At 35.6% G+C, this 25,387-nt stretch overlaps 1 protein-coding gene across 1 annotated transcript; it reads right to left on the reverse strand.

Moving 5' to 3' along the window:
• Positions 1–12,667: 12,667 nt before the first annotated feature.
• LOC105046924 (glutamate receptor 3.4-like) lies at positions 12,668–22,554 on the reverse strand. The gene is given in 8 exon segments (XM_019851210.3): positions 12,668–13,233; positions 13,322–13,728; positions 13,866–13,897; positions 19,643–19,730; positions 19,733–19,919; positions 20,072–20,160; positions 20,163–21,407; positions 22,078–22,554. Coding segments are annotated over 8 exon segments (2,865 nt in total). The 5' UTR covers positions 22,430–22,554; the 3' UTR covers positions 12,668–12,768.
• Positions 22,555–25,387: the final 2,833 nt, after the last annotated feature.

Below are 25,387 nucleotides of genomic sequence, written 5' to 3' on the forward strand. Positions count from 1 at the left end.
CATGGCTTATATTGATCTTCTCTTTGTACTATTGCCTATAGTACATCTTTATACTAGAATATTCTTTTAGATCAATTTAATCACCTCAATGCACTCCTACTGACCATCCAACTTTGTTTGTCATGTATTATGAATGATCATGGCCAAGTCTTAGCCTATTAGCCTACTCGTTAGTGTCATAGCCAAATTGTATCTCTTCTGTCTCCAATTTTGTAGTAGGATTCATTGTAGCCGAACCCTATCCAGCTTAGTAAGACTAAGGTGATTTCCATCCACCCTTAATTCATCTAACCTTATCTATATGGTGTTTACTCATAGCCTATAGCTAAGTTATTAAGATGGAGTGTAAACAGTAAGCCTCCATGTCTCATTGGCAATGATTGAGAGGTTGATGGGATATCTGTTGTCACTCCTCAATACCTCAGAGTAGAGATTGGCAATTACAATCCCAATTTGCTACTCGAAAACAACTAGAAGCCTATATCCTAACTTTTGCCCTTCTCGATAGGATGGCACCTCCGAGACAATGTCCAAAGCTCTCCAAGAAGAGTGAGAGAGATTAAACAACATTGTGAAAAGCCTATAGAAAAGAATTCATCATAGTAGGACATTATTATTTATATCGGCCTTTTGGCTGAAACTTTAGTGGAATTCTTTCTTACTAGATAAATATAGTACCATTTATTCTTCCACTTTCATACTAGATTTATCACTTCATCATTTCTAACGGCTTTTTTATGCTGCACTGAGATTCATACTCTCCACAATCCATATGAAGATCTCCAATTATTCATACCGTCAGGTATGAAGCCAAATCAATCCTTTGTCATGTTGTCTAGAGTATATATTATATAGAAAAACTTTGAAAGCACCAAGTTTGCCCCTCAGCCCTCATGACGCTTACAGCCAATCCAATAAAGTAATTATAATTTTGACCTTCACTCCTAGGCCAATGATCAGGAGTTTCTATCAGTATGGATTTGTCGACTTCATTAGCAATTTTCTACAGTTCATCGTGACCAATAATCTTAAATATCTACTTTATATTAACAGAAGCATTCATCAATACTTTAGTCCATTGTAACCTTTCTGACATAATTTTTGAACTACCTCGATCAGTGGATTCCGATGATTCTATTAAATAGTCTTTAGCATTTACCTATTGATAGTCGAAGCTTCTAATTTGAGTTCTTCATAAACCTCAATACCTCGGTGCACTAGTTGGTAAGTCGATTCATTGACAACAAGGATTGGTTTGATTGTCTCCATCACAAAGTTCATCAAATACACTGTAACTTGATAAATTAGCGTTAACTATAGAAACAAGATTTTCAACATATTCCAACATTGAAGTCGAAGATGCTGCATATTGCTCAAAGATGACCTTATCATAATAGCTACTTTCTCTGCAACTACTTAGTTAATTTCTTTTCTAATCCAAACTGATGGAAAGGAGAGGAGGGACTTACATTTCAAGGCATCATCCAATGAAGCCCACAATAGAGAGGAGAAACCAAATCATTCTCTCTCTATTGTTCCTTTCATTCTCTCTCTACTATTTCCTTTATCTCTTATAGCAATGGAGAGGATTATGTAGGAGTGCATATGGGTCAGATCGGATTGGGCCATGAATGACCTCGACCCAATCCAGTTCTTTGATCGGGTCTGAATATTAACCCAAACCCAGCCAATAGAAGATTGGATTGGGTTGATCCATGATCAAATTTTTTGACCCAATGGGTCAGTCGAGTCGGCTCGAATCTATGTACAATATGGATTTAGATCAATATAGAGCTATCTTAATAGTAGCAGTGATTTTTTTAGCTCAGTATGAGTCTCAATCATTTCTTTTTATGAGGACTTTAACTTGGTACTTAGATTGGAATTTTGGTACAAAAAAAAATTGAGAATAGAAATATGATTCTCTTTATCGATTAGCATCATAGGATCACCAAATTGGGTGATTGCTAGCTTTTTTGAGATCTGTCCTTTTCAAGAAAGAAGTATGAGACTAATCTTGTGGTAGCAATCTGTGGATCAGGGGCAATAAATCTTGTATATCAATAAATTTTTATATTAAAAAAAATGAGTAAGGCTCAAGAGTCAGTTGAAAGTGGTGATCACTTTACCATAAACTATCCATATAAACTAAAAAAGATCGCAGGATCAAATCCACCAGCAATTCTTATGCATAGTCATGTCGAGCCTTTTAAGCTCCTTAATATCCTTGATCATTATCAAATAATGATCATAGACTAACTACTATCACGCATCTCATACACTGTGCAACTCTGATCACTCACAATACTTGTAGATGAATCAATGTATCGTTGGTGTGAACATGTGCTTATGCATATATTGGAGTTCATCTAACATGGACTTCAACATGTAGCATCTATCTATTATCATTGTCCATCCACTCATCAAGTATAGCTCGTTGACTTGGGATTGAACAGGCTATTAACATCAGAATAACCTGGTAGAGAATATTGCTTAATTTTTTAAAACTTAAGAATGATTCTTAGGTTTGTGAATCAGTCTATGTAATTGATTTGGTTAAATAGCTGATATCTAGGATTTAAGCTGGAGAGTTGAAAGCTGACACAATAAACAGTAGAGAGCAAATATTCTAGTTAGATGTTTGTACTTATTTTATAATTTATTCTAGAGACTTTTAGATGCAAAAAAAACTCTCACTATTTTATCAAATCTTCCACACTCTCCGAGTGAAGAAACAAAAATCCTAATATGACAACTGAATTTCTAGTGGATGTTGCGGTCCTACCGATGCCATGCACCTCACCAAACAGTTATTGATAACACAAACATCGATGCATGGATAACTCTTTGCCCAGATACTTCTCTAAGCATATTGTAGTGACTTGATCTCTAAGTCATGTGGACTCACCTAACAGTTATTGCCCACATTCTTAGTGAAGTCAGACCCACCATTCACAAGCAGATGCAAAGCCGTCATTAGATTCCTCACCTAACAGTTATTGGTCCAACCCATCTTTATCCTGGAGTAATTTTTTGCTAATAGAGTGATTGCATATTTCGATGCAACTGAACCACTGTGACCAGTCGAGAACAATCAACATCGGTAGCACGCCTGCATATCTACAACAGTGGAAGACCATTGGACTTAATATTTATGGAGAGATTTGAGTTTAGATCTCATCTAATCAGTCATCACATGACTGATCTAATTAGCATGGACTAAATCAAACCACCAAGCAACTATATTTGAGACTCAATCTTTCAAATTGACCAGATAAGTAGAGATTGGTGGGGTTCTTCCGGTGCTTTCCTTAGACACCAATAAATTGATCAGATCAGTGAACGAAATTAATTAAATAATCATATTTTAATTACTTGCCTGAAATATCAATTAGTCAATTGATCCAAATAGGTTAGCTTTGGTGAATCAGATTCGAGCCATAGAGCCGAATTAGGTCTTAGGTTAATCGATTCTACATATGGGTGTTAATCGATTCGATCAATAATAATTATATGATCTTTAGCTCTTTTAATCTAACCTAATCAACACTTGACTCGGTTTGATCAACTTGCTAAATGATTTAGATCCAAAATGATCAAATCAGAAATCCTAAATGCAATCCAATTACATGACCTAATTTGATCTACCCATGATCAATCCTTCATACACAAACATTAATTTCAGATCTTAAATCAAAATTTTTAGATCTAAATTTTTTACATGAAAAATATCTTTTGATCTTAAATAATTTTAGATCATACATACATACATATATCATATACATGAATAAGTTTAGGTTATAGAAATAAATATAAATTTCAGCCCAAAACATGCTTCATATATCACATATATGAATCAAAAATAGATCTCAAAACTTCTTTCAGATCTAAACAACAAAACATATATCACATATATGCTAAAAAATAGATCTAAAATTTTATTTAATTAAAAATTTTAACATCATTCTAGAAAACCATACAGTATAACAAGTTATGCCAGGACAACCTTATGTCAGAATGATATCAAAAACTTTCAGATCTAAATTTTTCTCTACAAATTTCAGATTTAAATCCTAATCTCATGCATATGATATAGCTCTGATACCACTGTTGGAGTTTTATAGTTTCATGCATATAAATTTTTTAAAACGAATATGCAATAAAATTTAAAAATTTTAGATTAAATCTAATTTAATCTAAGCATGTATAAGATCAAATCTTAAAACCATAAACAGATCATCATATGTGAGATAGGATTCAGATATAAAAATTAAATAAAAAAATAAATAAAAAATATATCTTGACATGGATCAATCTTCACCACGAACTGATGATCATGGATATCTTCCGAAGGTCTCTTAAAGCTGTACAAGTGTCCGATCTCTACAGGTATCCACACGAGACTTCGATTTGATCAGAAACTTTTTGATCTCATCGGAGTGCTAGCTCCTTTACAAGATCGCATCTTGACAGTTGAATATTTTTTTTTCTCAAGACACTCTAAAGAAGAAGAAGAATATAAGAGATGTTGATCTCTATGCTAGAGATCATGAGAAGAACACATTCTTCTCTTTTCTTCCTAAAACTCATGCACCAAATCTCTACACTAGAGATATAATAATTTTGTCTAACTTTTGAACAAAGAGAAGAGAAAAACCCATGTCCACAGATAGACAAAAGATAGAAAAGAAGATGTCCTAACAACTAACCTTTGGTTATTGTAACAAAGAAGGGATATTAAGCATATTACCTCACGCCCATGATCTTCATGCCGTGTCTTTCTCCCTTGGTTTTCCATGCACTTTTCCTCTAGTTTGTGGCATCAAAACCTAATCACAATCAGCCCATCCAACACCCCATATGGTGCTAGGTTTAAATAAAAATTGGAGATAGGGTTTAGATAGGAGATAAGAGTCCAAGTAGCCTGGGACTCTCTCTTTATTATGCCGCCCACCCAATTTTTATTTGCGTCCAAATATCACATGGAAATAGGAGAGTTTCCCATGGTTCTTACATGAAAAAAACTCACGCAAAACTTCTCCTTTTGGGCATCCAAAAGCTGGTTGGCGTGGGGCTTTCTTATGCGCATGGAGAGGAGGAGTTTCAATCTTATGGGACTCTTCTTTTAAGTGGCTGATTTAAACCAATTTAAACTTTAACTAATTCTAATCATATTAAAAATTGATTAGATCTAAATAGATAGAAATTTAAATTTAATTTGGAGTTCGAACTATTTAGATTAGATGTCACCTAATTAGAGAGAAGTCCTAGTCCTTTTAGACTCTCTCTTGATGCTTAAGTCAAATTCAATTTAATCCTAATCCAATTAGGATTTGGTACACCCATGAAAATAAAAATTTTTAATCCAAATAGAAACTCAAATATTCTTATTTAGATCCTAATCTAATTTAAAATTGAATCAAATCCAAATTTTAATTCAATTAAGAATCATTCTTCCATACAATTTAGTTATCTCATAACCCAATCAGGTTTGATCAAATCAAATCTATATTAAATCTAATTTAATTAGACTTGATACAATCTCATTGCTCAATCAAATTGAGCTAATTAATAATTTAATTATTAATTAATTTTTAGAACTCATTAACTCTTTAGCGAGTTACTTAATTGTAACTTTTGCATTGGATCAATCATCAATCAAATTGATAATCAAATCCTATCACGATTCATAATCATAATTCAACCATCTGATTAGTCAAAAGTCTCTTTGTGTGTGATCCCATAGGTTCTATTCTATCTGATAGTAAAATATATTATGATCCTATTACAATATCATTGAAACTCTTTTCAATAGTTGGAACCATTCCAACTCTGTCCACCAAAGATCATCGATCATCAAGATGATACTCATGGGTCTCACAATCCATCAGTGACACCTAGCAGTATGTAGTGATAATCCAACAGAATAAAAGATAATGAACCTCTAGGTGCATTAATATATGATACAGTCTCTCTATCGTAAATTCGATCAGATGGCAGGTTATGAATGAATCGTCAAACCTCATCATCGGTTATACAATAATTCAATCAGTTTGAGTCCATATATGATTCTCATGAAAATTTTTTTCATTAATCACTCTGCTATGGCCATACACTTAAAGACTCAACTTCTTAAATCCTATAGACTACTCCCTTCTGCTAGAGTCGATAGATTCTATCTTGAGATCTTCACTTATCTTGCCAATTTAGAGATCGAGTCTTGAATAAGGTTGCTTGGTGGTTTGGTTTAGCCATACCAATTAGATCAGTCATATGATGACTGATTAGATAAGACCTAAACTTAAATCTCTCCATAAATATTAAATCCATAGGTCTTTTACTGTTATAGATGTACGGCATGGTATTGTGTTGATTATTCTTGACTAGTCATAGTGGTTCAGTTGTACCAAAACACCAACCACTCTATTCGCAAAGAGTTGCTCCAAGATAAGGATAGAGTTGAGCTCAATAACTGTTAGGTAAAGACCTAATGACGGCTTTGTACCTACTTGTGAACGGTGGGTCGAATTTAACTAAGGAGTGTAGTCAATAACTGTTAGGTAAGCCCACATAACTTAGAGATTAAGTTACTGCAATATGCTTAGAGAAGCATCTGGCAAAGAGTTATCCATACATTGGTGTGTTATCAATAACTATTAGGTGAGGTGCATGGCATCGGTAAAACCACAGCATCCACTTGAAATCCAATTGTCGTATTAGAATCTTCATTTTCTATCTAGAGAGTGGAGGGATCTAAAAAAATAGTGGGAGTCAGTATTTACTTCTTAAAGTCTCTAGAATAAATATAAATTTAAAGTACAAAAGTCTAACTTGAATCTCTACTCTCACAGTTAAACCATGTCAGCTTCAAATCTTCTAGCTGCATTCTTGAGTCCAATCATTTGACCGAAATTAATTATAAAGACTGACTTAGAAATCTCAAGATTATCCTGATTTCTAAAAAATTAGATCATGTACTCGATCAAAACCCTAGTGTCACCAAACTATCCTACTGTTGAGCAAAGAATAGTATATAAAAAATGGATGAATGAAGACAGTCGGGTTAAGTACTATATGCTAGCTTCCATGTCAAATGAGTTGTAGAGCCAGCATGAGCATATGCCCACTGCCAAGGTATGATCACTCACCTACAAAAGTTGTATGGTGAGCAGAGCCACACAACGCACTTTAAAGTATTCAAGAGACTCTTCAATCTGAAGATGCACGAAGGACAGTCGATCCATAAGCACTATATGACTGTGATCAAGAACATTGAGGAGCTTAAGAAGCTCAGACTTGATATGCAAAAGAATTACAGATGGATTTAATCCTTCAATTTCTTACAAGTACATATAATCAATTTATTATAAATTTTCATATGAATAAACTTGATTGCACTATATCCAACTGATCAACATGTTGTCACTACTGAGAGAACCTTAAAAAGTTCAAGGGATACTGTTCTCGCTGTGGGGAAGACTTTTTCATCTAAAAAAAATCTGGTTGGAAGAAGAAGAGTAAACCCACGAAGAAGCAGAAGAAAGAAAGCAAGCCAAAGAAAAGACATTCCGAAGAAGGCTGAAGCAAAAAAAATTATTTCCACTGTCATGCTGAAGGCCATTGGAGGAGAAATTGTTCCCTCTACTTGGAAAGCCTGAAGACCAAAAAAATGATAAACCTTCAGAAGGTATTCTCGTAATTGAATTTAACCTTATGATTTTTTTACTTCTAGTTAGATATTGGACTCTGATTCAAGTGCTCATATATGTACTTCAATGTAGGATCTAATAGAAAGTAGAAGGTTGAGAAAGATGATATGATCCTTCGAGTTGGAAATCGAGCAAAAATTGCTACAGAAGTCGTTGGTACTTATCCTCTTTAATTACCATCAGGATTTAGATTAGATTTAAAAGATTATTATTTTGTTCTTATAGCTAGTCGAAATTTGATTTTCGTGTCTGTACTAGCACAGGATGGTTTTGATTTTAATTTAATAAAGATTTTTATTTTATTTATTTATAAATAAATTGGTTACATGCGGTCTTTTAATTGACACTCTTTATCACTTGTATGTTGATACGAATGTAAATTTAAACGAGCAAGTAATGAGTACCATAGGTCAAAAGAACCCAAAGATGAAATTAACCGAAAGTACTTGTGGCATCATAGACTAGGCCATATTAGATAGGACAGGATAAATAAATTAAAAAAGAATGGAATCCTTGGCTCTTTTGATTCAGATTCGTACCTAGCTTGTGAATCTTATCTTCAAGAAAAAATGGCAAGTTATCTTTTGTAAGACATGGAGAAAGGGCCATCGAGTTACTTGTCCTGGTACACACCAATATGTGTGGGCCATTTGATATGTAGGCTAGGGATAGTTATAACTACTTCATCATCTTTACCGATGATCTGTCACAGTACGGATATATGTATCTGATGAAATACAAGTCTGAAGCCTTTAAAAAGTTCAAGAAATTCAGAAATGAAGTAGAAAAACAAATAGGCAAACCCATTAAGATTCTTTGATCTGATCGAGGAGATGAATATCTTAGTCGAAAATTTTTAGAATTCTTAATGAAAATGGCATAGTCTCTCAATGGACTCCTCCTAGAATACCTCATCTCAACAGGATATCCGAAAGAAAGAATAAGATCCTATTAGATACGGTCAGGTCCATGATAAGCTTCATTGATTTATCCTTATATCTTTAGGGACATACTTTATTAACTGTAATTCATTTATTGAATAGGGTTCCATCAAAATTTGTTCCTACCACACCATATGAGATATGGCATAGTAAGAAGTCGAGTCTAGGTTATCTTAAGACTTGGAGGATGTCCAGCCTATGTCAAGAGATAGATGACTGATAAATTAGAGGATAGATCTGTAATAGCTCATTTTATTAAGTATCTAAAAGAATCAATGGGATATTATTTTTACTTTCACAAGATCACAATGTGATTGTGAGTCAGAACATCATATTCCTAGAAAAATAGTTTATCCAAGATGGTGGTGGTAGAAAAATAGTTTATTCATAAGCCAGTAGTTGATGTTCTTCCACCACCTCATAGATCTAGCAGGATCTTCTGACCTCCTAAAGATACATGGGTATGCTTATAGAGGAAGTAAAGAAAATGTTCCTTATGGAAGATAAGAGTCATGGTGATGATCCTAATACCTTTGACGAGGTGATGTCTGACATCGATTCTGAGAAATGGTCAGATGCAATAAAATCAGAAATTGACTCAATACACTCAAATCAAGTATGGATCTTAGTGGATCCATCCGAGGATATAGTACATTGGATGTAAATGGATCTACAAAAGAAAAATAGGTACCGATAGTAAGGTAGAGACCTATAAAACTAGGCTCGTGGCAAAAGTTATAGTTAACATGAAGGCATTGACTATCAAAAAATCTTTTCATCCATAGCCATGCTGAAATCCATCCGACTCTGCTTGCTATTGCAGCTTATTATGATTACGAAATCTGACAGATGGATATGAAAATTATTTTTCTGAATGAATATCTTGAGAAAAATATCTATATGGAGCAGTCTTTGGGTTTCACATCTGGTGATGGTGATCACCGAGTCTGCAAGTTGCAAAAGTTTATATACGGATTAAAACAAGCTTCTTGGAGTTAGAATCTTTATTTTGATGATGCGATCAAATTATTTGGTTTTATAAAAAATAAAGAGGAATCTTGTGTATACAAGAGGATCAGTGAGAGTGCAATAACATTCATCGTATTGTACATAGATGATATTCTCCTCATTGAAAATAATATTTCCATACTGATCTCGATCAAAAGATGGTTGTCCAAGAATTCCATAAAAGATCTAGGGGGAAGCATCCTATATTTTTGAAATTAAGGTCTATAAAGATAGATCCAAATGTATGCTTGCTTTTTCATAGAAAAGTACAAAAAGAGATGCTGAAAGGGTTCAGCACAGAAAATCCTGAAAGAAACCTCTATCTTTTGGGCATAAGAGTATACCATGCTATGTATTCAATCTGATATAACCATTGCTGTGAATGTCTCGAGCAGATATCAGATCCAAATTGGGAGTATTGAATTACTGTGAAAACATCCTTAAGTACTTGAGAAGAACTAAGAAGTTATTCCTGATCTTTGGAGAAAAATCAGAGCTAAGAGTGAGAGAATACACAGATGCTAATGATAAAATGTCTACATTGGGTGTATTCTTATGCAATGTTAGTTTGGTACGTTGGAAAAGTTCCAAACAACCAATCAATCGAAGCTGAGTATGCTGTAGATGTATAGGATAAAATCTGATTTTAATGTTGCAGAACTGGATATCATATTATGAGATACTATAACAATATACTGCAAAGACAATGACATCATAGCTCTTACTAAGGAGCCAAGGTCTCACCAGAAGTCCAAGCACATAGAGCAGCAGTATATGTGACTATCTCGAAAAGAAACATGTCGAGGTGCGAAGAGTAGACTCGTAGATAATGTGGCAGATCCGCTGACAAAGTAATTGAGAAAGTTTACCTTGAGAAGATGGGATTTAGATTAGTGACATTGACTTAGTCCAATGGGAGATTATTAGATATATATCCTAGAAGTCAATATGACTGACATATTGCAATAAATCTAAGATATAATTTTATACTTAATACATTAAATCAATAAAAGGACAAGTTTAATTTTTATTCAAGAGTGATGTATCTTGAATCGTCCATGAAATTAATACTTCGATACATATTCTCAAAGTGTTGAAAATTAGATGCATATATAAAATTCTTAAATGCTCCCAGTCATAATATCATCATAAAGACGATAATCGATCCAGATAGATCGATGCATAGATCGCTTCCTTCGAGATAGATAAGTCTCCGATTTACAGTGTAGAGGTACTGAACAACGAGTGTAGGTAGTTATTAAAAAATAACTAGTACTGAGCATGACCATATGAGAGATCACTTAAATTTTTACTCGATCGTCAGTGATCGTCTCGATGCTGTAGTTATGTGAATGATCTTTGATCTGCGATGGTACGATTACTCGTAGTGAGACTGCTAGAGTTTGATTGATACATAATATAATTTTATTAAGACCTTGTAGTGGATGTTGGCGACAGTTGACCACTGTAGGAGTAGGATGGGCATCTAGATGAAATCTCCGACTTTGATAGAGAAGAGTAGTCCTATAAGATTTGAGAGGTTAAGTCCGAGAGTTTGTGACCACAGCAGTATGATTGATGGAAAAAATTTTCATAAGGATCACAATTAGACTTGAGCTAATTGAATCTATCATATGACTGATGATAAGATTTGACGATTTATCCATGGCCTGTCATCTAGTCGGGACTCACGATAGAAGGAATGAATCATATGTAAACTACATCTTGAGATTCTTTTTCGATTCTACTGGGTTGCCACTACATAGTACTAGATGTCACTGATGGATTATGAGAGCTCACTAGGATTGCTCAGGATTGACAATCCTCGATGAGTTAGAGTAAATTATTCTGATCCATTGAAAAAAGTTTCAATGATACTATGATAGAGATCATGATATATCTCACTACCAGATAGAATAAATCTATGTGGCTACACAATAAAGGATTAGATCTGAAATAAGCTATTAACTTATGAAGTCTCAATTGGTTTAGAAAATCATATTGAATTTGGGATAATCTTGCTAGCACATAGTTGAACCCAATTTTTCTTTGCACTTGAATTACTTATTTTGATAAAATTAATTTAAATTAATTATCTGCTAATAACCTTAATGAATTAGATTCATTGAGCTCCAATTATTGGATGCCTAGAATTTTAGATCATATACATTAAGGATTTAAATCCTTAATTATTTTTTTGATTATTTGCATGGAACACCACTTGATTTGATTAAGTTGGACGTGCCCACTTAAAAGAGGACGTGAAGGACCAACATGGAGCATCCCTAAGCCCCATGTGGCATGTGAAAAATAGATGCAAAGACACCTAATGGATCTCCTTAAAGGGATCAAACATCTAAGGCTACAAAGATTTCTATAATACAAGTAGGACTTATATTAAGAAGCTATTTGATTTTGAATAGGATTCAAATATTTTGCCTATTCTCTCTAGACTCTTTATATCAAATTTTCAGTAGCCCACCTCCCATAAGATTTTCCTACACCTCCCTCTTCTCCCCTTTGGATCCAACACTCAAAGAGTTCGGACGTCCTCTATCTCCACACCCAAAAGAGCTTGGATGTCCTCTTTACTTACTGATTTTCAGACCTTGGTTGCTTCATTATCAAGGAAAGAAGAGCAAGAGAAGAAAAAAAGAAAATAATCAAAGAAAAGATCAAAGAGTTGATCATGATACAGGCATCATTCAATTCGCAAGGTGATTGTTCTTGGAGAAGAAAGATCAACATCAAAGAGAACTGTTCCAAGCTGATCTTGAGTGAATACCAATAAAGACCAGACACTTGCGCAGCTAAGGAAGAATCTACTCTCTTCTAGATCAGATTCGAAAAAAAAATTATGAAACAAATGTAATTCGATCACATATTTATTTTCAGCATAAAATTCAGCATGTGCTCAATTTCAGTATATAAAGTAGATCTTTGTGTTCTATATTTTATGCATGCATGATTTAGATTAAAAAATATTTTAATTTTCTATTCTACTGCATTATTTAAAAAAAATTTTTGAAACACACATGCATGCTCCTACACGAAATTCCAACAGTCTATTAATAAAAAAACTACAATCAAGTCCATCCATTAATCCCAAACTAATAATAAATCCCTCTATGCGGTGACATGGACTGTCCATCTGAACCCTGACCACTTTGATTCAGTTCATCACCGGGTTTTCTTCTGATAGCACTCTTAATGTCTTCTTCCTTCTTGTCAACAAAAGAGATCAGATCCTTGATGCTAGGTAAGTGTGATGGACGTCTCATACTCCTCTGGGATACGGGGCATTCAACCTGCTCTTGGCTACTATACTTGCTGTACTGACAAAATATTCTCATAAAGAATACCACTAGAGCAATTAAACATGCTATGCCACTAATAAGGAAGAGGCCCCAGAAGCTTTTCAGGCTCAGCCGGTTTGAATCAGGTCCTGCATCTTGTGAAATGCATCCGGCAGGTGTTAACCACTTGTCATGGATCCTTTGGAGTTCGCCATTCTCTGACAGCTGAAGGATGGCTGTTGACAAGTCCACTGCAAGGGGAGAGTCTCTTGGGAAGGCCTGTTAAAAGGATACCAACTTTTTTCAGACCTTCTGATACGTTAGTAAAAAGAAATGCGATGAACGAATATGAACCTTTGATACTTACAAATCCCCATCCATTTTTGGTGAACTCTTGACCTACTGTCTTGAACTCGCAGTATTTAGACAGGAAGATATCAACATATGGAAGCTCATCTACTATTGCAGATACACCCCCATTTTTTGGCCCACGCTCAAGAGCAGTTGTATAATCTTCAGGAGTACTTAAAGGAACCAACCTGGACTCAGCTATGTAGAGTTCCTCTGTCAGATAGTTCTTTGCAAATGATCCTAGCTGGTAACCAATTGGGTCAGTGCTAGATATCAAGCTGTCAAGACCTTCAATCCTAGAAGAGAGCTGTTGAACCGTGAGGATTGATGTCAGGCTTGCAGTATAGCTTGAATTGATAATTAGCACTACGAACAGCCATATGATCAGCACAAACCGTCCGAGGGTGCTCACAGTGTTCTCTCCTGAAACAGACCCCACACAACTTTAGTATAGGAATTTTGGACTTCCATACTCAATAGAGATTTGTGCTAAGGGAGAAAGCAAAACCCACAGCACTGAGAAATCTCAAGGTAGTGGTATAGTGGTGATATTTACTTACTGTGAGCAAAAAACATTGTTGAGAAACTAAACCTGTAAAACAAACAAAGCTGAATGAATTCTTGAATATTCAAAGCAAAAATTGTAGAAATAAATAAGTACAAAAGATCATGATAGACCTACAGAAACCTGAAAGAAGGCATATCAATTGGCATAAGATGATTTTTTTTTTTTTTTTTTGGGGGGGGGGGTGGGGGTGTTGGTGGTGGTGACAAACTTATATGTTTCAATCCAAGTCAAATCTTTCAGATATGTATAACCACCATTGCTTGATAATATGGTCAAATAACAATGTATCCAGCCAGAATTTTGGATTGAGACTGAACAGACTAACATCCAGATTACTAACAAATAGATAGATTGATTTAAGCCATCGACATCTAGACAAACTCCAGCATGATTTGAAACAAACTGAAAAAAGAAAAGTCCAAATAAGTCCAAAATTCATAAAAAAACATGTCATCATCACTGTTAGTAGCATAAACACTCAGCTTTGATTACGAAGAAACACTAATCATAAGTCCTCAGAGGGTATGTTGCCCAGCCATTACATCAAAAAGATAAACCAGGACTGCCATCCTAGCAATTCCTGCACAGCATTTGATTGTTTAAATTTGCAAGGTTTTGAATATCGATTGACATCTGATCACCATTCTTGATATCAGAAAAGACTAAGAAAACACATAACTGCACATTTTTGCATGGATATAGAAGGGATTACACTCAAAAATTGCAATAACCAACATGATTGATTTGAAAAATTAAAGAGCATTTTCATCCTAATTAAATTTCAGTGTGGATCATGCATGACATTTTTCTTCTGCCAATTGAATACAGCCTTCCTTGTGCTTAGAAGAAAATACAAAAGATGTTTGTCAGAGTTACGTGATTATCACTCTAAATGAACTTCTAACCGTTGAAACTATAGCTTCAGGCTTTATAGCATAGTTTAACCCTAGGTTTTAAAACCTGGTTACGGTTTCTGCTTTGGTCCATTAAGTGGAGTTTGGTTTTGGCAATGTTACACCATGTCTAGACTAATACCTGTGATTCAAAGACCAATCAACAATAAGTCTCAAAAGGTCATTAGTACAGACCGAGTAATAGCAAGTCTTCAAAAGGGACATATTGGGCAGGCTGAGTAGGAGGTTTTGGAAGAATGTCAATCTTAAAGTACCAAGGTGTAGACTGAGAATTTTAGGATGAAGCACTTGGCCAGCAGGCTGAAGTTATACTTAGCCACCAGGCTAAGTTGCACACCAACCTCCTACAAAGTGTTAGAGCAAGCTGAAATACCGAGGTTTCAGTCCGAAACACCAAGATTTCTAGTTGAAATGTTAAGGGTGCAGGCCGAAACACCAAGATTTCTAGCTGAAACACCAAGATTTTTGGCTGAAACACTAAAATTCTAATTGATATGCCAAAGGAGATTTTTGGCTGAAACACCAAGATTTCTGACTGAAATAACAAGATTTTTGGCTGAAATACCAAAGGTGTAGATCAAAATACTAAGGATGTAGACCCAGTGACGTAAACTGAGCAAACAAGAGGAATCGACCTAGGACAAGGCCTTAGTAGAGCAAAGTCCAAGGATGGTGGTTGGCCACTACCATGCATGGGAGGAGTGGTTAAACTATGTATCATGTATAGCAATAATGGCCCATATGGCACACAATAGAAGGATAAGCCATAGTGAGTATTGATACCCATCTTACCACTACTCAAGATGTAAGTGGAGTGGCAACATTACCTATCTTGTCAATAGTGGCACATGTGGCATGTAATAGCATGGTCAAGTGTCAAGATAGTTAATAAGGGTCATTTATAAATATTACATTGTAATGCAAAAAAGAGAGACTTTTCAATCAAACATCAATGAATCTTAATTTATTTTTATTATTTTTGCAGTAGTTTTATTTTATCTTGCAGTTTACTAGAACTCTACCTTGAAGTAGAGTTAACTTAGATCTCTTCAAACTGTATTCTAGGCTATATCATAACCCAATCCATCTTCTTTCAAACAACGGTATGATGATGGCAAAAATTTTTTAAGGTTAAGGCACTTGGGCCTATATTACTCTTGTATCCTCCTTTCGGTTAACCTCTTTCTAGCTATTCAAATGCCAGTGGCATACCTGCACACCTATCTAACCCTTGCCATGAGGACTTGTGAAACAAGCTTTCCAGCATGCCCATCCCCAGGTGGCAAAAAAAGCCTAATGCCAAGCAAGTGGTTTCAATGGTTTCTACTGTTTCATACCAAGTTTCAGGTTTCGATCAAAAAAGTTAGAAAAAATCTCAAAACAAAAGAAAAATTAAGAAAAATAGTAAAATCGAGGTAAAGTTATTTCATAGTACTTGTTATATTTGGAGTAATTTAGGATTATAATTTGTGTACTTTGCATAGATTTATGTTACTTGCAAACTATATTTAAACTTGATATGCTATGTAAAATTTCAACTCACTGCAAGATACAGTGTTTTACTACACTTCACATAACTTTTACAAATTACCTACGCTTCTCTTTACATTTGATAGATTCCCTCTATTTACTCCCTTTTTTAATTAAGATAAACTTTTCCCTCTATGTATTTCATTCTACTTCATTTTTAATAACTTATCTAAGCAAGAAAAAATTCATCTGTATTGAATTAATACTATTGCCAATTTTAATAACTCAACTAAGAAGAAAAATCCATCTAAGCATTTCAGCCCACCCATTTTTAGTAACCCATCTAAGCAAGAAAAGATAAAAAAAACATATAAGCATGTTTTCTATTTCACTTGAATAACCCATCTAAGACCCCCACCCCCCCCCACCCCAAAAAAAAAAACAAAAAAAAAAAAGACCTTACAAATAAGAACAAGTTTTATTCAATATTTCAATATGCAGCTTACTCATCATAATAACAAAACTTCAATACAAGTAACACAAATTTAATAATTAAAGCCTTCGATAAACATGGTTCAATAATATTTGTCAATTTTAGAAAATACTAACAATTTAACTTGTTAAACACAAAAATAACAATAAAAATAATAGTTTTGGTTTTCTTCAAATAAAACTACAAAGTCGAAATTGACCAGTACTGGCTGAAGCTAGCCAAAACTGGACAAAACCGAAATCTTCAGTCAATTTTGGATTGGTTTCAGCTGAAGCTTCAAACCTTGGTTTAGGCCCACTTTCTAGGAGTTCTGCCAATTACCTTGATCATTTTCTATTACCAACATGATTATTTGTTCAGTGTTGTGCAAATTCTTTGACCACTATTTAAGCTTGCTAAAGGGCTTGCATAATATCCAACATTACATAGTCAACAAGATGATGTCAACAACACTAATGCTTTTATGTACTGTGACTCCTAATCTTAGAATGTAAGCATTCTCTTAACTCATCTTGCAGATGAGCACTCAAGCCACCATTATCCAATTGTATTCATGCTATGACTGCTACATTATGTTCTTTGCTTTCTATATTTCCCATAACAAATATTTTATTATCACCAACCAGTCCATTTATGTTGTGGCAAATTCTGTATAAGATCCAGCCTGATCTCTTTATCTTTATTCCTTGAATTAAAATGAGTGTTACAACATCCCACTTCCCATCATGTTGACTTCCACAGAGTGACTGATAAGGTCTAAAACCCACAATTGACTCGAGCACAAGCACCACCTATAACAGACTTTGCTGCCTCCAGATTGCTCTTCATCCACAACATCATTTTTGTTAAGGCATGATATACATTGTCAATGCCTTCCCTTACAGCTTAAATATTTGGGGTCTAGTAATAGCTTAACATGGTATCAGAGCAGGAGGTCATGGGTTCAAATCTTATTGAGTCATTCTTAACTCATTATCTTGAGTTGTTATGCAAGTTGTGCAACATCATGCTGACATTTGTGCAACATCATGCTGAAGCTTGTGCAAGTTGGTGTAACAACAAAGCATGTTTTGTGTGTAGCAATAGGATGGCCAAACCACAAAAGATAATAAAACAAGCAATAAAGTGGGTACACAATTGCACAGAAAAATCTCAGGAGAGAAAAACTAAGAGGCAGTAAGATCAATCCACTAAGCAATGACTGGTTACAAATTCCACCACACAGGCTCACTGCTTGCATACACAACATATGCCAGTATCACCTAAACATGAAAGCACCAGGGATGATCACCAGAGAAAATACAGAGATAAATTACCAGTATCTTCTCTCTCCTCTCTCTTCTCTTCTTCTCTTTTCTTCCCACTTTCCTCTCCTCTCTCATGTGTGTCCAGTTGCACTCTCCACCATGCCCACAACTGTGCTTTAGGGCTTGATTTTAATAACCACACCCATCACAACTCTCTCCCCCCCCCCCCCCAACAACTCACTCACTTCAGGAAACGAGAGAGGCGTGGATCAAAACCAGACTGGGATAGGGGTCCACATGAGGCCAGACACCATCCCAACAGGTTAAAGCTCGATATACCATGGTGATCCCTTCCCTTGCTGGTTTAAGCTTTTGGGATTTAGTTGGTAAGTTAATGTGGAACAAGAGCTGGAGGTCATGAATTCAAATCCCATTTACTTGGGTCATTCCTAACTTGTTATCTTGAGTTATATTTATGCTTTCACATGCATGGTCTAGGTTGCATGTCTGTGGGTGTTTCGAGGCCTACTATACGCTGTTGACCCCTTCACTGATAATTTAAGCTTTTACTTTCTAGTGGTAAGCTAAGAAATTAGTCCATGCTATAGTCCACCAATGCTTCACTATTCACTATCTACGAATGAAAAATGAAATAAGCTCACAGTTCATGCACTTTGAAGTCTTGAAGGCAACAACAAAAACCAAGACACATTAGATTCCTGCAGTCTGTAAGCTCCACCAGAACTCCATCAGGGGGACTGGGAACTGATGGTTGAAGCCAAAATATAACTGCTCAAGGCCATAAATTGGCTACCCTTTGAAAGGCCTTCACTGTTGGAGTTTTGCTTGTTGCTTCAGTCAACAAAAGGAGCATTTCACTTGTCACTTTTTGGAACTAAAGATTGGATATCACAGAAATATTGCTTTTTTTCTAATAAATTTTGTTGAAAAGAATCAGTTCCACCTTGAGTTGAGGGAAGTTTTCTTTTTTTTTTTTTTTTTCCCCTTTCTTTTTCTTCAGGAGGGGGACGTGATTGAAAAAATAAATTATGAGCATAGCACCTACAGTATTATATCTATGTTACCCAAAATGTATGTCCCGTATATTATCAATGCATAGATAGGTTTCTTTATAACACCGTATATGAATTGTATGTATAATTTCAATAGATATGCATCCTGGAGTATTATATGCTCATTTGGGATGCAGGTTCTGCAGGTGTATATAGTGATTTCATGCTCTAAAAAGACAATAGCACTCATTCTAGCACTTGCCACTCATATTTGACAAAAAGTATTGAAAACAAAACAACCTAAACTAATGTAAATTCATAACAGTCATTTTGTGTATTCAACTTATTGGATGGAGATAGTGTTGTCTCCTGTAAATTATTACTCCTGATTAAAGAGTACACAAGTGAAATTGCAGTAGAATATACCTTTAATATTTGCAATAATTGGTTTCCACCAATTAATATCAATCTTTTTTCCTTGTTTTACAGCTGTAAAACCAGTATTATTCAATCATAATTATTCAGACCATTGTTTTATTAAAAATATGTGGTTTAGCAGCTTTCAATTGAATTTATGACCGTTTGTATATGCTTTATCAATAAAAATAACATAAGTAGTCAAGGATACTGACCAGAATATTGTCACAAGTTGTCTCCTTGGAGATCCACGAAACTCAGAATTTATGCGATGCTCAAGAATCCAGACAACTGCTCCAACAAAAGGAAGAAAGCCCCTGTAACGCACCACATCTGTACGGTGAATGGTTTTAGGAAAGCCCAAGCATTTGAGTTAATCTCTTTGACAGGTGCAACGATTATGAGGCCTGATTCAATGTATGGCTGCGTAAAATCTACAATCCTTGTTCTGTTTGTCACAATGGAAATGTCCCCTACAGCTGCATCAAAGTACTAAAGAAGAAAGCATGTAGGTTAAGATGCTTATAGAACATAAACCATCCAAATCCAAGTAAAGTAGATCCATAAATTACAAATCCAAGTAAAGTAGATCCATAAACTATGTAAAATCTAAAACACAATTCTGTTACAGGAGCAACACGCACATTATCAGCAACCTTCTGCACAAGCTCGTTGTAGCTTGGATTCTTATGACCATCTCCAAATAGAATGAATGAGGGTGTAACATCGTAAGCAAGAGTTTAACTGCGGCATTAAACACATCAATACAGTACCCCTTTACATTATCAGGACCAGTGTCGTTTGATATAAATTCTTTATAACTTGTTCTGTATGGAACTCCTATCCTCAGAGGCTTCCCATTGTTTAACCCCCAACCACGTGGCTTTGTTGTGGTTTCACCAGGCCAAATGGCATTATAAAGCTGTTGGCTAGTGGTGGAAGCATTTCGTGGCTTTCCATACAAAGTCTCAGGAGCAGAGAGACCAGAATAATTAGACCAGTATCCTATCCTCCGGACACCTGTCCCTCCAACGTTAAGGATATCATAGGCCGGATTGATCAAGTTCCTATCTGAACCAAACTGAACTTGGCCGGTTAGCCCTGTAAAATTTGTAAGCAGCAGATTCTCAAGTAACTTATCACCTCCATCAAAGTACCGGAGTGCAGTTAAATTCAGTCTACTTCCATTTGCATCATGCAGCCGAGGATCATTAGAGAAAGAAATATTCTGTCCGTCATTAAGGAAACGGTCAATGGCATGGGCAGCCAACAGAACCGAATCATATGCGTACAACCCATAAGTGTTTAAGCTTGAGGTCGCATTCCCTTTCTGAAGCATTTTATTCCATCTGGACATAAAAGCCTGTGTGCGATTGGAAGCCGGGGTATGTTGGCGGAGAACAATGACCCCTTGTATGGGGCCCATTATGTCAGGATTGGGAGGTTGGGATGAATCCAAAACAGAAGCAAGCCAATCTGTCGCTATCCATGCATAGCCCTTGGCCATCATATCAAGATCTTGTGCAACAGAAAAAACAGTAAGCCCCGAGTCGGGGTTTACATGAACAACAAAAACGCGAGATTCCATCTGGTTCACTTTTATCAACAACTGACTAATTACACTTCTATCAGCATTAGGAGGGAAGGCAGCTTTGTAGGTGAGCTTACAGCGTTTCATTGCAAGGGCATCACCTAAAGCAGTGATCCCACCTCTCCCATAATCATCATCTATAAAGATGGCAATGACCTCTCTCCATCCATAATATCCAATCATGTCAGCTATTGCATTCATTTGGAAATAGTCATTCTGAGTTGTGCGTAGGAAATACGGATATTGCAGAGAAGTGAGAGTGGTGTCAGTCGCTGCAAATGAAAGTAGAGGAACATGGAGTTCATTACCAACATGAGAGATGGCATGGGCAATTCCAGAGGATTGTGGACCTATTACGGCAACCACATCATTCTCCATCAGCTGCAAGGCTGCACAAACCATGAGCTTACCTCGTCAAACCTATCCACGACTTCGGTTATCACAAATTGTCATAAAAGTAGAAGGTAGTCCGATAACATTAGATCACCCTATGTTTGCACAAAATTATAGTTGGAACTAGTCAACCCTTCTATTTGTAAAGACATGTGCCCGTCCGATTCATCATAATGAAAGAGAGAAGCAGAAACTTAAAAAAAAAAAAAAAAGAAAACCACTAAATATCACAAGATATTTCATCAAACAGAACAAGGAATAAAATGATGAAATTGGAAATTACTACAGAGCAATACTACAATAATCGAACATGAGAAAAAAAAAAAAAGCAAAAAGTTAATGATGAGCATACTTCAAAAATGAAATATGCATATACACAATAGCTTAAGGATTTAGAAGTTCGACATCCTCAGATACAACACTGCACAGATGCCGGCTTCATCAAAAATATTCAATGCAATAACATATAACTAGATTTAGAATCTCAGTAGAAGCTAAAAAGAACGCAGACTCGTGAAATCCTACGGTCATAAGTTAAATAAATGCCACAAAGCACGCTAAACAAAACATTTAAATTTTCAAAAAATGGTCACTACTGAGTAGCTCCTAATTGCAAAACAATGGTAATTATCAAAACTATATCACCAAATAATTATGTCATTATACCTTGAATAATTCCAAGAAATCCACTGCAATTCGTGTCCCGTGGAATGATGTTCAACATCGTCCCAGCAAGAAGGTTCCGATTGCTATTCACATCCTGGACGGCGAGCTGAATCGCCAGCTTCGCCACCCTCCCAATAGTAGAATTGAAGGTGAAGAGAGCCCCTATGTTGACCACACTCGGCTTCGACGGCACGCCGGTGCGGTTCTGGCCGGCGGCCGCAGCCCCAATCAGAAGAACGGAGAAACACAAGGCCAGAAGGGGAACTGAGCCCATCATTGAGAAAAGAACATACCCAAATTTCCCACTGGAATTTGGGCAAAGGGGAGAGAGGTGGTTTTTGTTACCATTCATGGATAAAATGATATGGGTATGAAATATTTTTAATAAGAAAATTTCAGACGACCATGGAGCAAAGAAGAGAGATAACAAGACCTTCCAGATTCCACTCCACTGAGACTGGAATAACTTTGGATGTGATTACAATAGGACGGCATTGGACAAATACTCGCGAAATCTAGAGCTAGTAGGAATAAACGGAATGCAGAAGAAATGCATTAGTTATGATTAGTTAAGAGGGGTCTGAGATCGGAATAAAGAACCAGCAAATAGGGATGGGATGGGGGAATTTATAAAGAAACGGCAGGAGCTTTGAGTGTCTGGTGGGAAGGAACAGTTCAAACCATGTACCTGAAAAGGAATCACTTGGCTCGCGACACATTGATGTTGAAGGTCCATGGCAACCCAGGAACCTCTTCTTTCCTTAAAAAGTTTTGGGAAATAGACAGATGACTGTTCCATGCAAATTCCTCGTTTACTTTCCACTAATGCCTCATGAATCATGATGTTCCATTGTGGAATTTAAATTCACTGATAGCCTCTGAAAGTTTGGGACACTAGCTTTTGACCCTAATACATCTAAGTTCACATTGATGACACAGTCTAATCTACCTTGCTCTGGAGTTTTGTAGCCTTTTTTTTGTGCGTGTTATTATGGTGCAGGTATAGCGAGTCAAATCAATTTATAGCAAGGTTTCGGATATCCTATTATCCTGTTAACAGAACCTACCAAAAATTAATATTCATTATTATAATGATTATATTATTATTATTTATCTAATAAATAATTTTAAATTTTTTAAATTAAAATAATTACTAAATAATAGTTGTTATAATGGTGGCAACAATGAAAACACCGGTTTTTTCTTTCTTTCATTTTATTAGATAAATAATATTATTTTTGGATATAACTAAATATTGTTTTTGGACCATATAATCATTTTTGCAAATAATTTTGAGATAAAAAATTTAAATTTAAAAATATTTTATTTCAAAAAAGGTACAAATAAAAATCAGTCATTATTTTTGTTATTATGATATAATGAAAGTAACAAAAAATAATAAAAATTAATAATTATTATAATTTTTCATACTATATATCATTTAACAATAATTTTTGTAGTTATAACATTATTATCTAAAATCAAGACTCATGATATCTAATTTTTTGATATAAAAAGAACTAATGTGCATTAACACAACAGCACCAAAATTTATTAAAAAAAAATATATATAAAAAAAAAAAAAATCTCTAAATCAACAATACTGAAATTTAAATTTAATTTTCAATTCTCTCCTACCAGTCCATCAACCAACAATCAACCCTTCGAAATCTTTTAACATTCAAAATTTGAAAGTTGAATTACAAAAAAAAAAATCCTACCATGCCGCTGCGGTTGACGCGACGTCGATTATTGGAGGGGATCGTCGATTATTAGAGATCGTGATGGTGTGAAGAGCAGAACACCAAGAGAAGAAAAGAGCGTCCATCATGTCAGAGAGAGGAGTGCATGAAGCAGAACATCGTCAACCATCACGTTTTCGAGAAGAGCATCATCGGTCACGTCAAAGCGCGGGATGGGAAGAGGGAGAGAGAAAGAAAGAGCCGATCCATTAAAGAGGAGGGAGGCCCGGCTTTTCATCAACCAATGCCCGTTGGAGATCCGTCGCCCGTCAATGAAGACCCACTACCAACATCGAGAGAAAGTCCGGCAACCTTCAGAAAACAGGAAGGAGAGAAATAAAGAAAGAGAAAACAAGAAAGAGAGGGAGGCGGGCTACGACCCTCTCATGGCATCTAATTTTGGTAGCTTAATTCTCAGTTTTTGACGCAATGAGTGCTACCAATTGCAAATAGTTATGCCACATTGGGTTCAAGTCTGGCAACATATCTCGGTATAGGAACTCGTTGCAGGTTACCATATTAATTATTGTTATCTAAGTATAGGAACTCGTTGTAGGCTATCATATTAATTATGGACACAATATAGTCTAGCATGGTGTAAAAACTATATTGGAAATTCGCATTTTATCATCTTAGGAGTAAGATGGAAATTATAGTAATTATTGTTTATTTGGTAATGACATCACTAATACAAGGTTATATGACTTCTATATCAACTTTTTGGGACCATGTAGCGAACTCGTACTCGTAGATGGTGCAACGGTTCTACCTTGGAAGGCCATCATGTTTTTCTTTTTATGAATTCCAATACTTCACAGAAAAGCATTTATTCTCTTGCCATGGAATCATACACTAATTTTAAAATCTTTACACAAATTTATCAAGTAAACTTTGTCAATTTTATTATTTTTTTCAACTTTTATTTTTTTTGGTTGAAGTCTTTTTCACCTCTCCATGCAATGTCGGATGGAAACTTGGCCCCAGCAAGTATGGCTGCTGTGATGCAGACATCTTAGAGGAACCCGAGGGACAAAAGAGTAATTCTTTGTACACCGCCGCTTGTGTAATAAATCCGATGTGGAGCGCATTGAATGCTGCGATTAGGCTGCATGGCACTTACGTAGAAGACAGAATGGGGCTTCATTTTGCACCAAGAAAATGGAGGCATCCATCCGTCCGATCGTGACATTCATTAAATGCTAATCACGGTTCGTTTTTTCAAATTTTTTTTAGATGAATATGTTTTTCTATCTTCTGAAAGCAATTTTTTTAGCTTTTCATTCTCTCTCATTTTGTCATTTCAAACATTGCTCCTCTCTCTCTCCACCTTCGGAGTCGCTCTCCTTCCTTCCTGAGCTCCGAGGCATCCTATATTTTTGGCAGCATTTTTTTTTCAAAATTACTCGATGACAGCATGTCGAGCTAGTCAGGAAGTAAAAATACCATTACCGTCTCTTTTTTTTAAAATAATTTATTTATTACAGCATCTTCGTGGGTAGTTAGACGAAGTTAATGCCTTGGCTAAGTTCCACGTCAACTTCTGTCTTCGATTTTTACTTTCAGTCACC

This window comes from Elaeis guineensis, chromosome 6 (assembly GCF_000442705.2).
Source record: "Elaeis guineensis isolate ETL-2024a chromosome 6, EG11, whole genome shotgun sequence".
NCBI classification, from domain to species: domain Eukaryota; kingdom Viridiplantae; phylum Streptophyta; class Magnoliopsida; order Arecales; family Arecaceae; genus Elaeis; species Elaeis guineensis.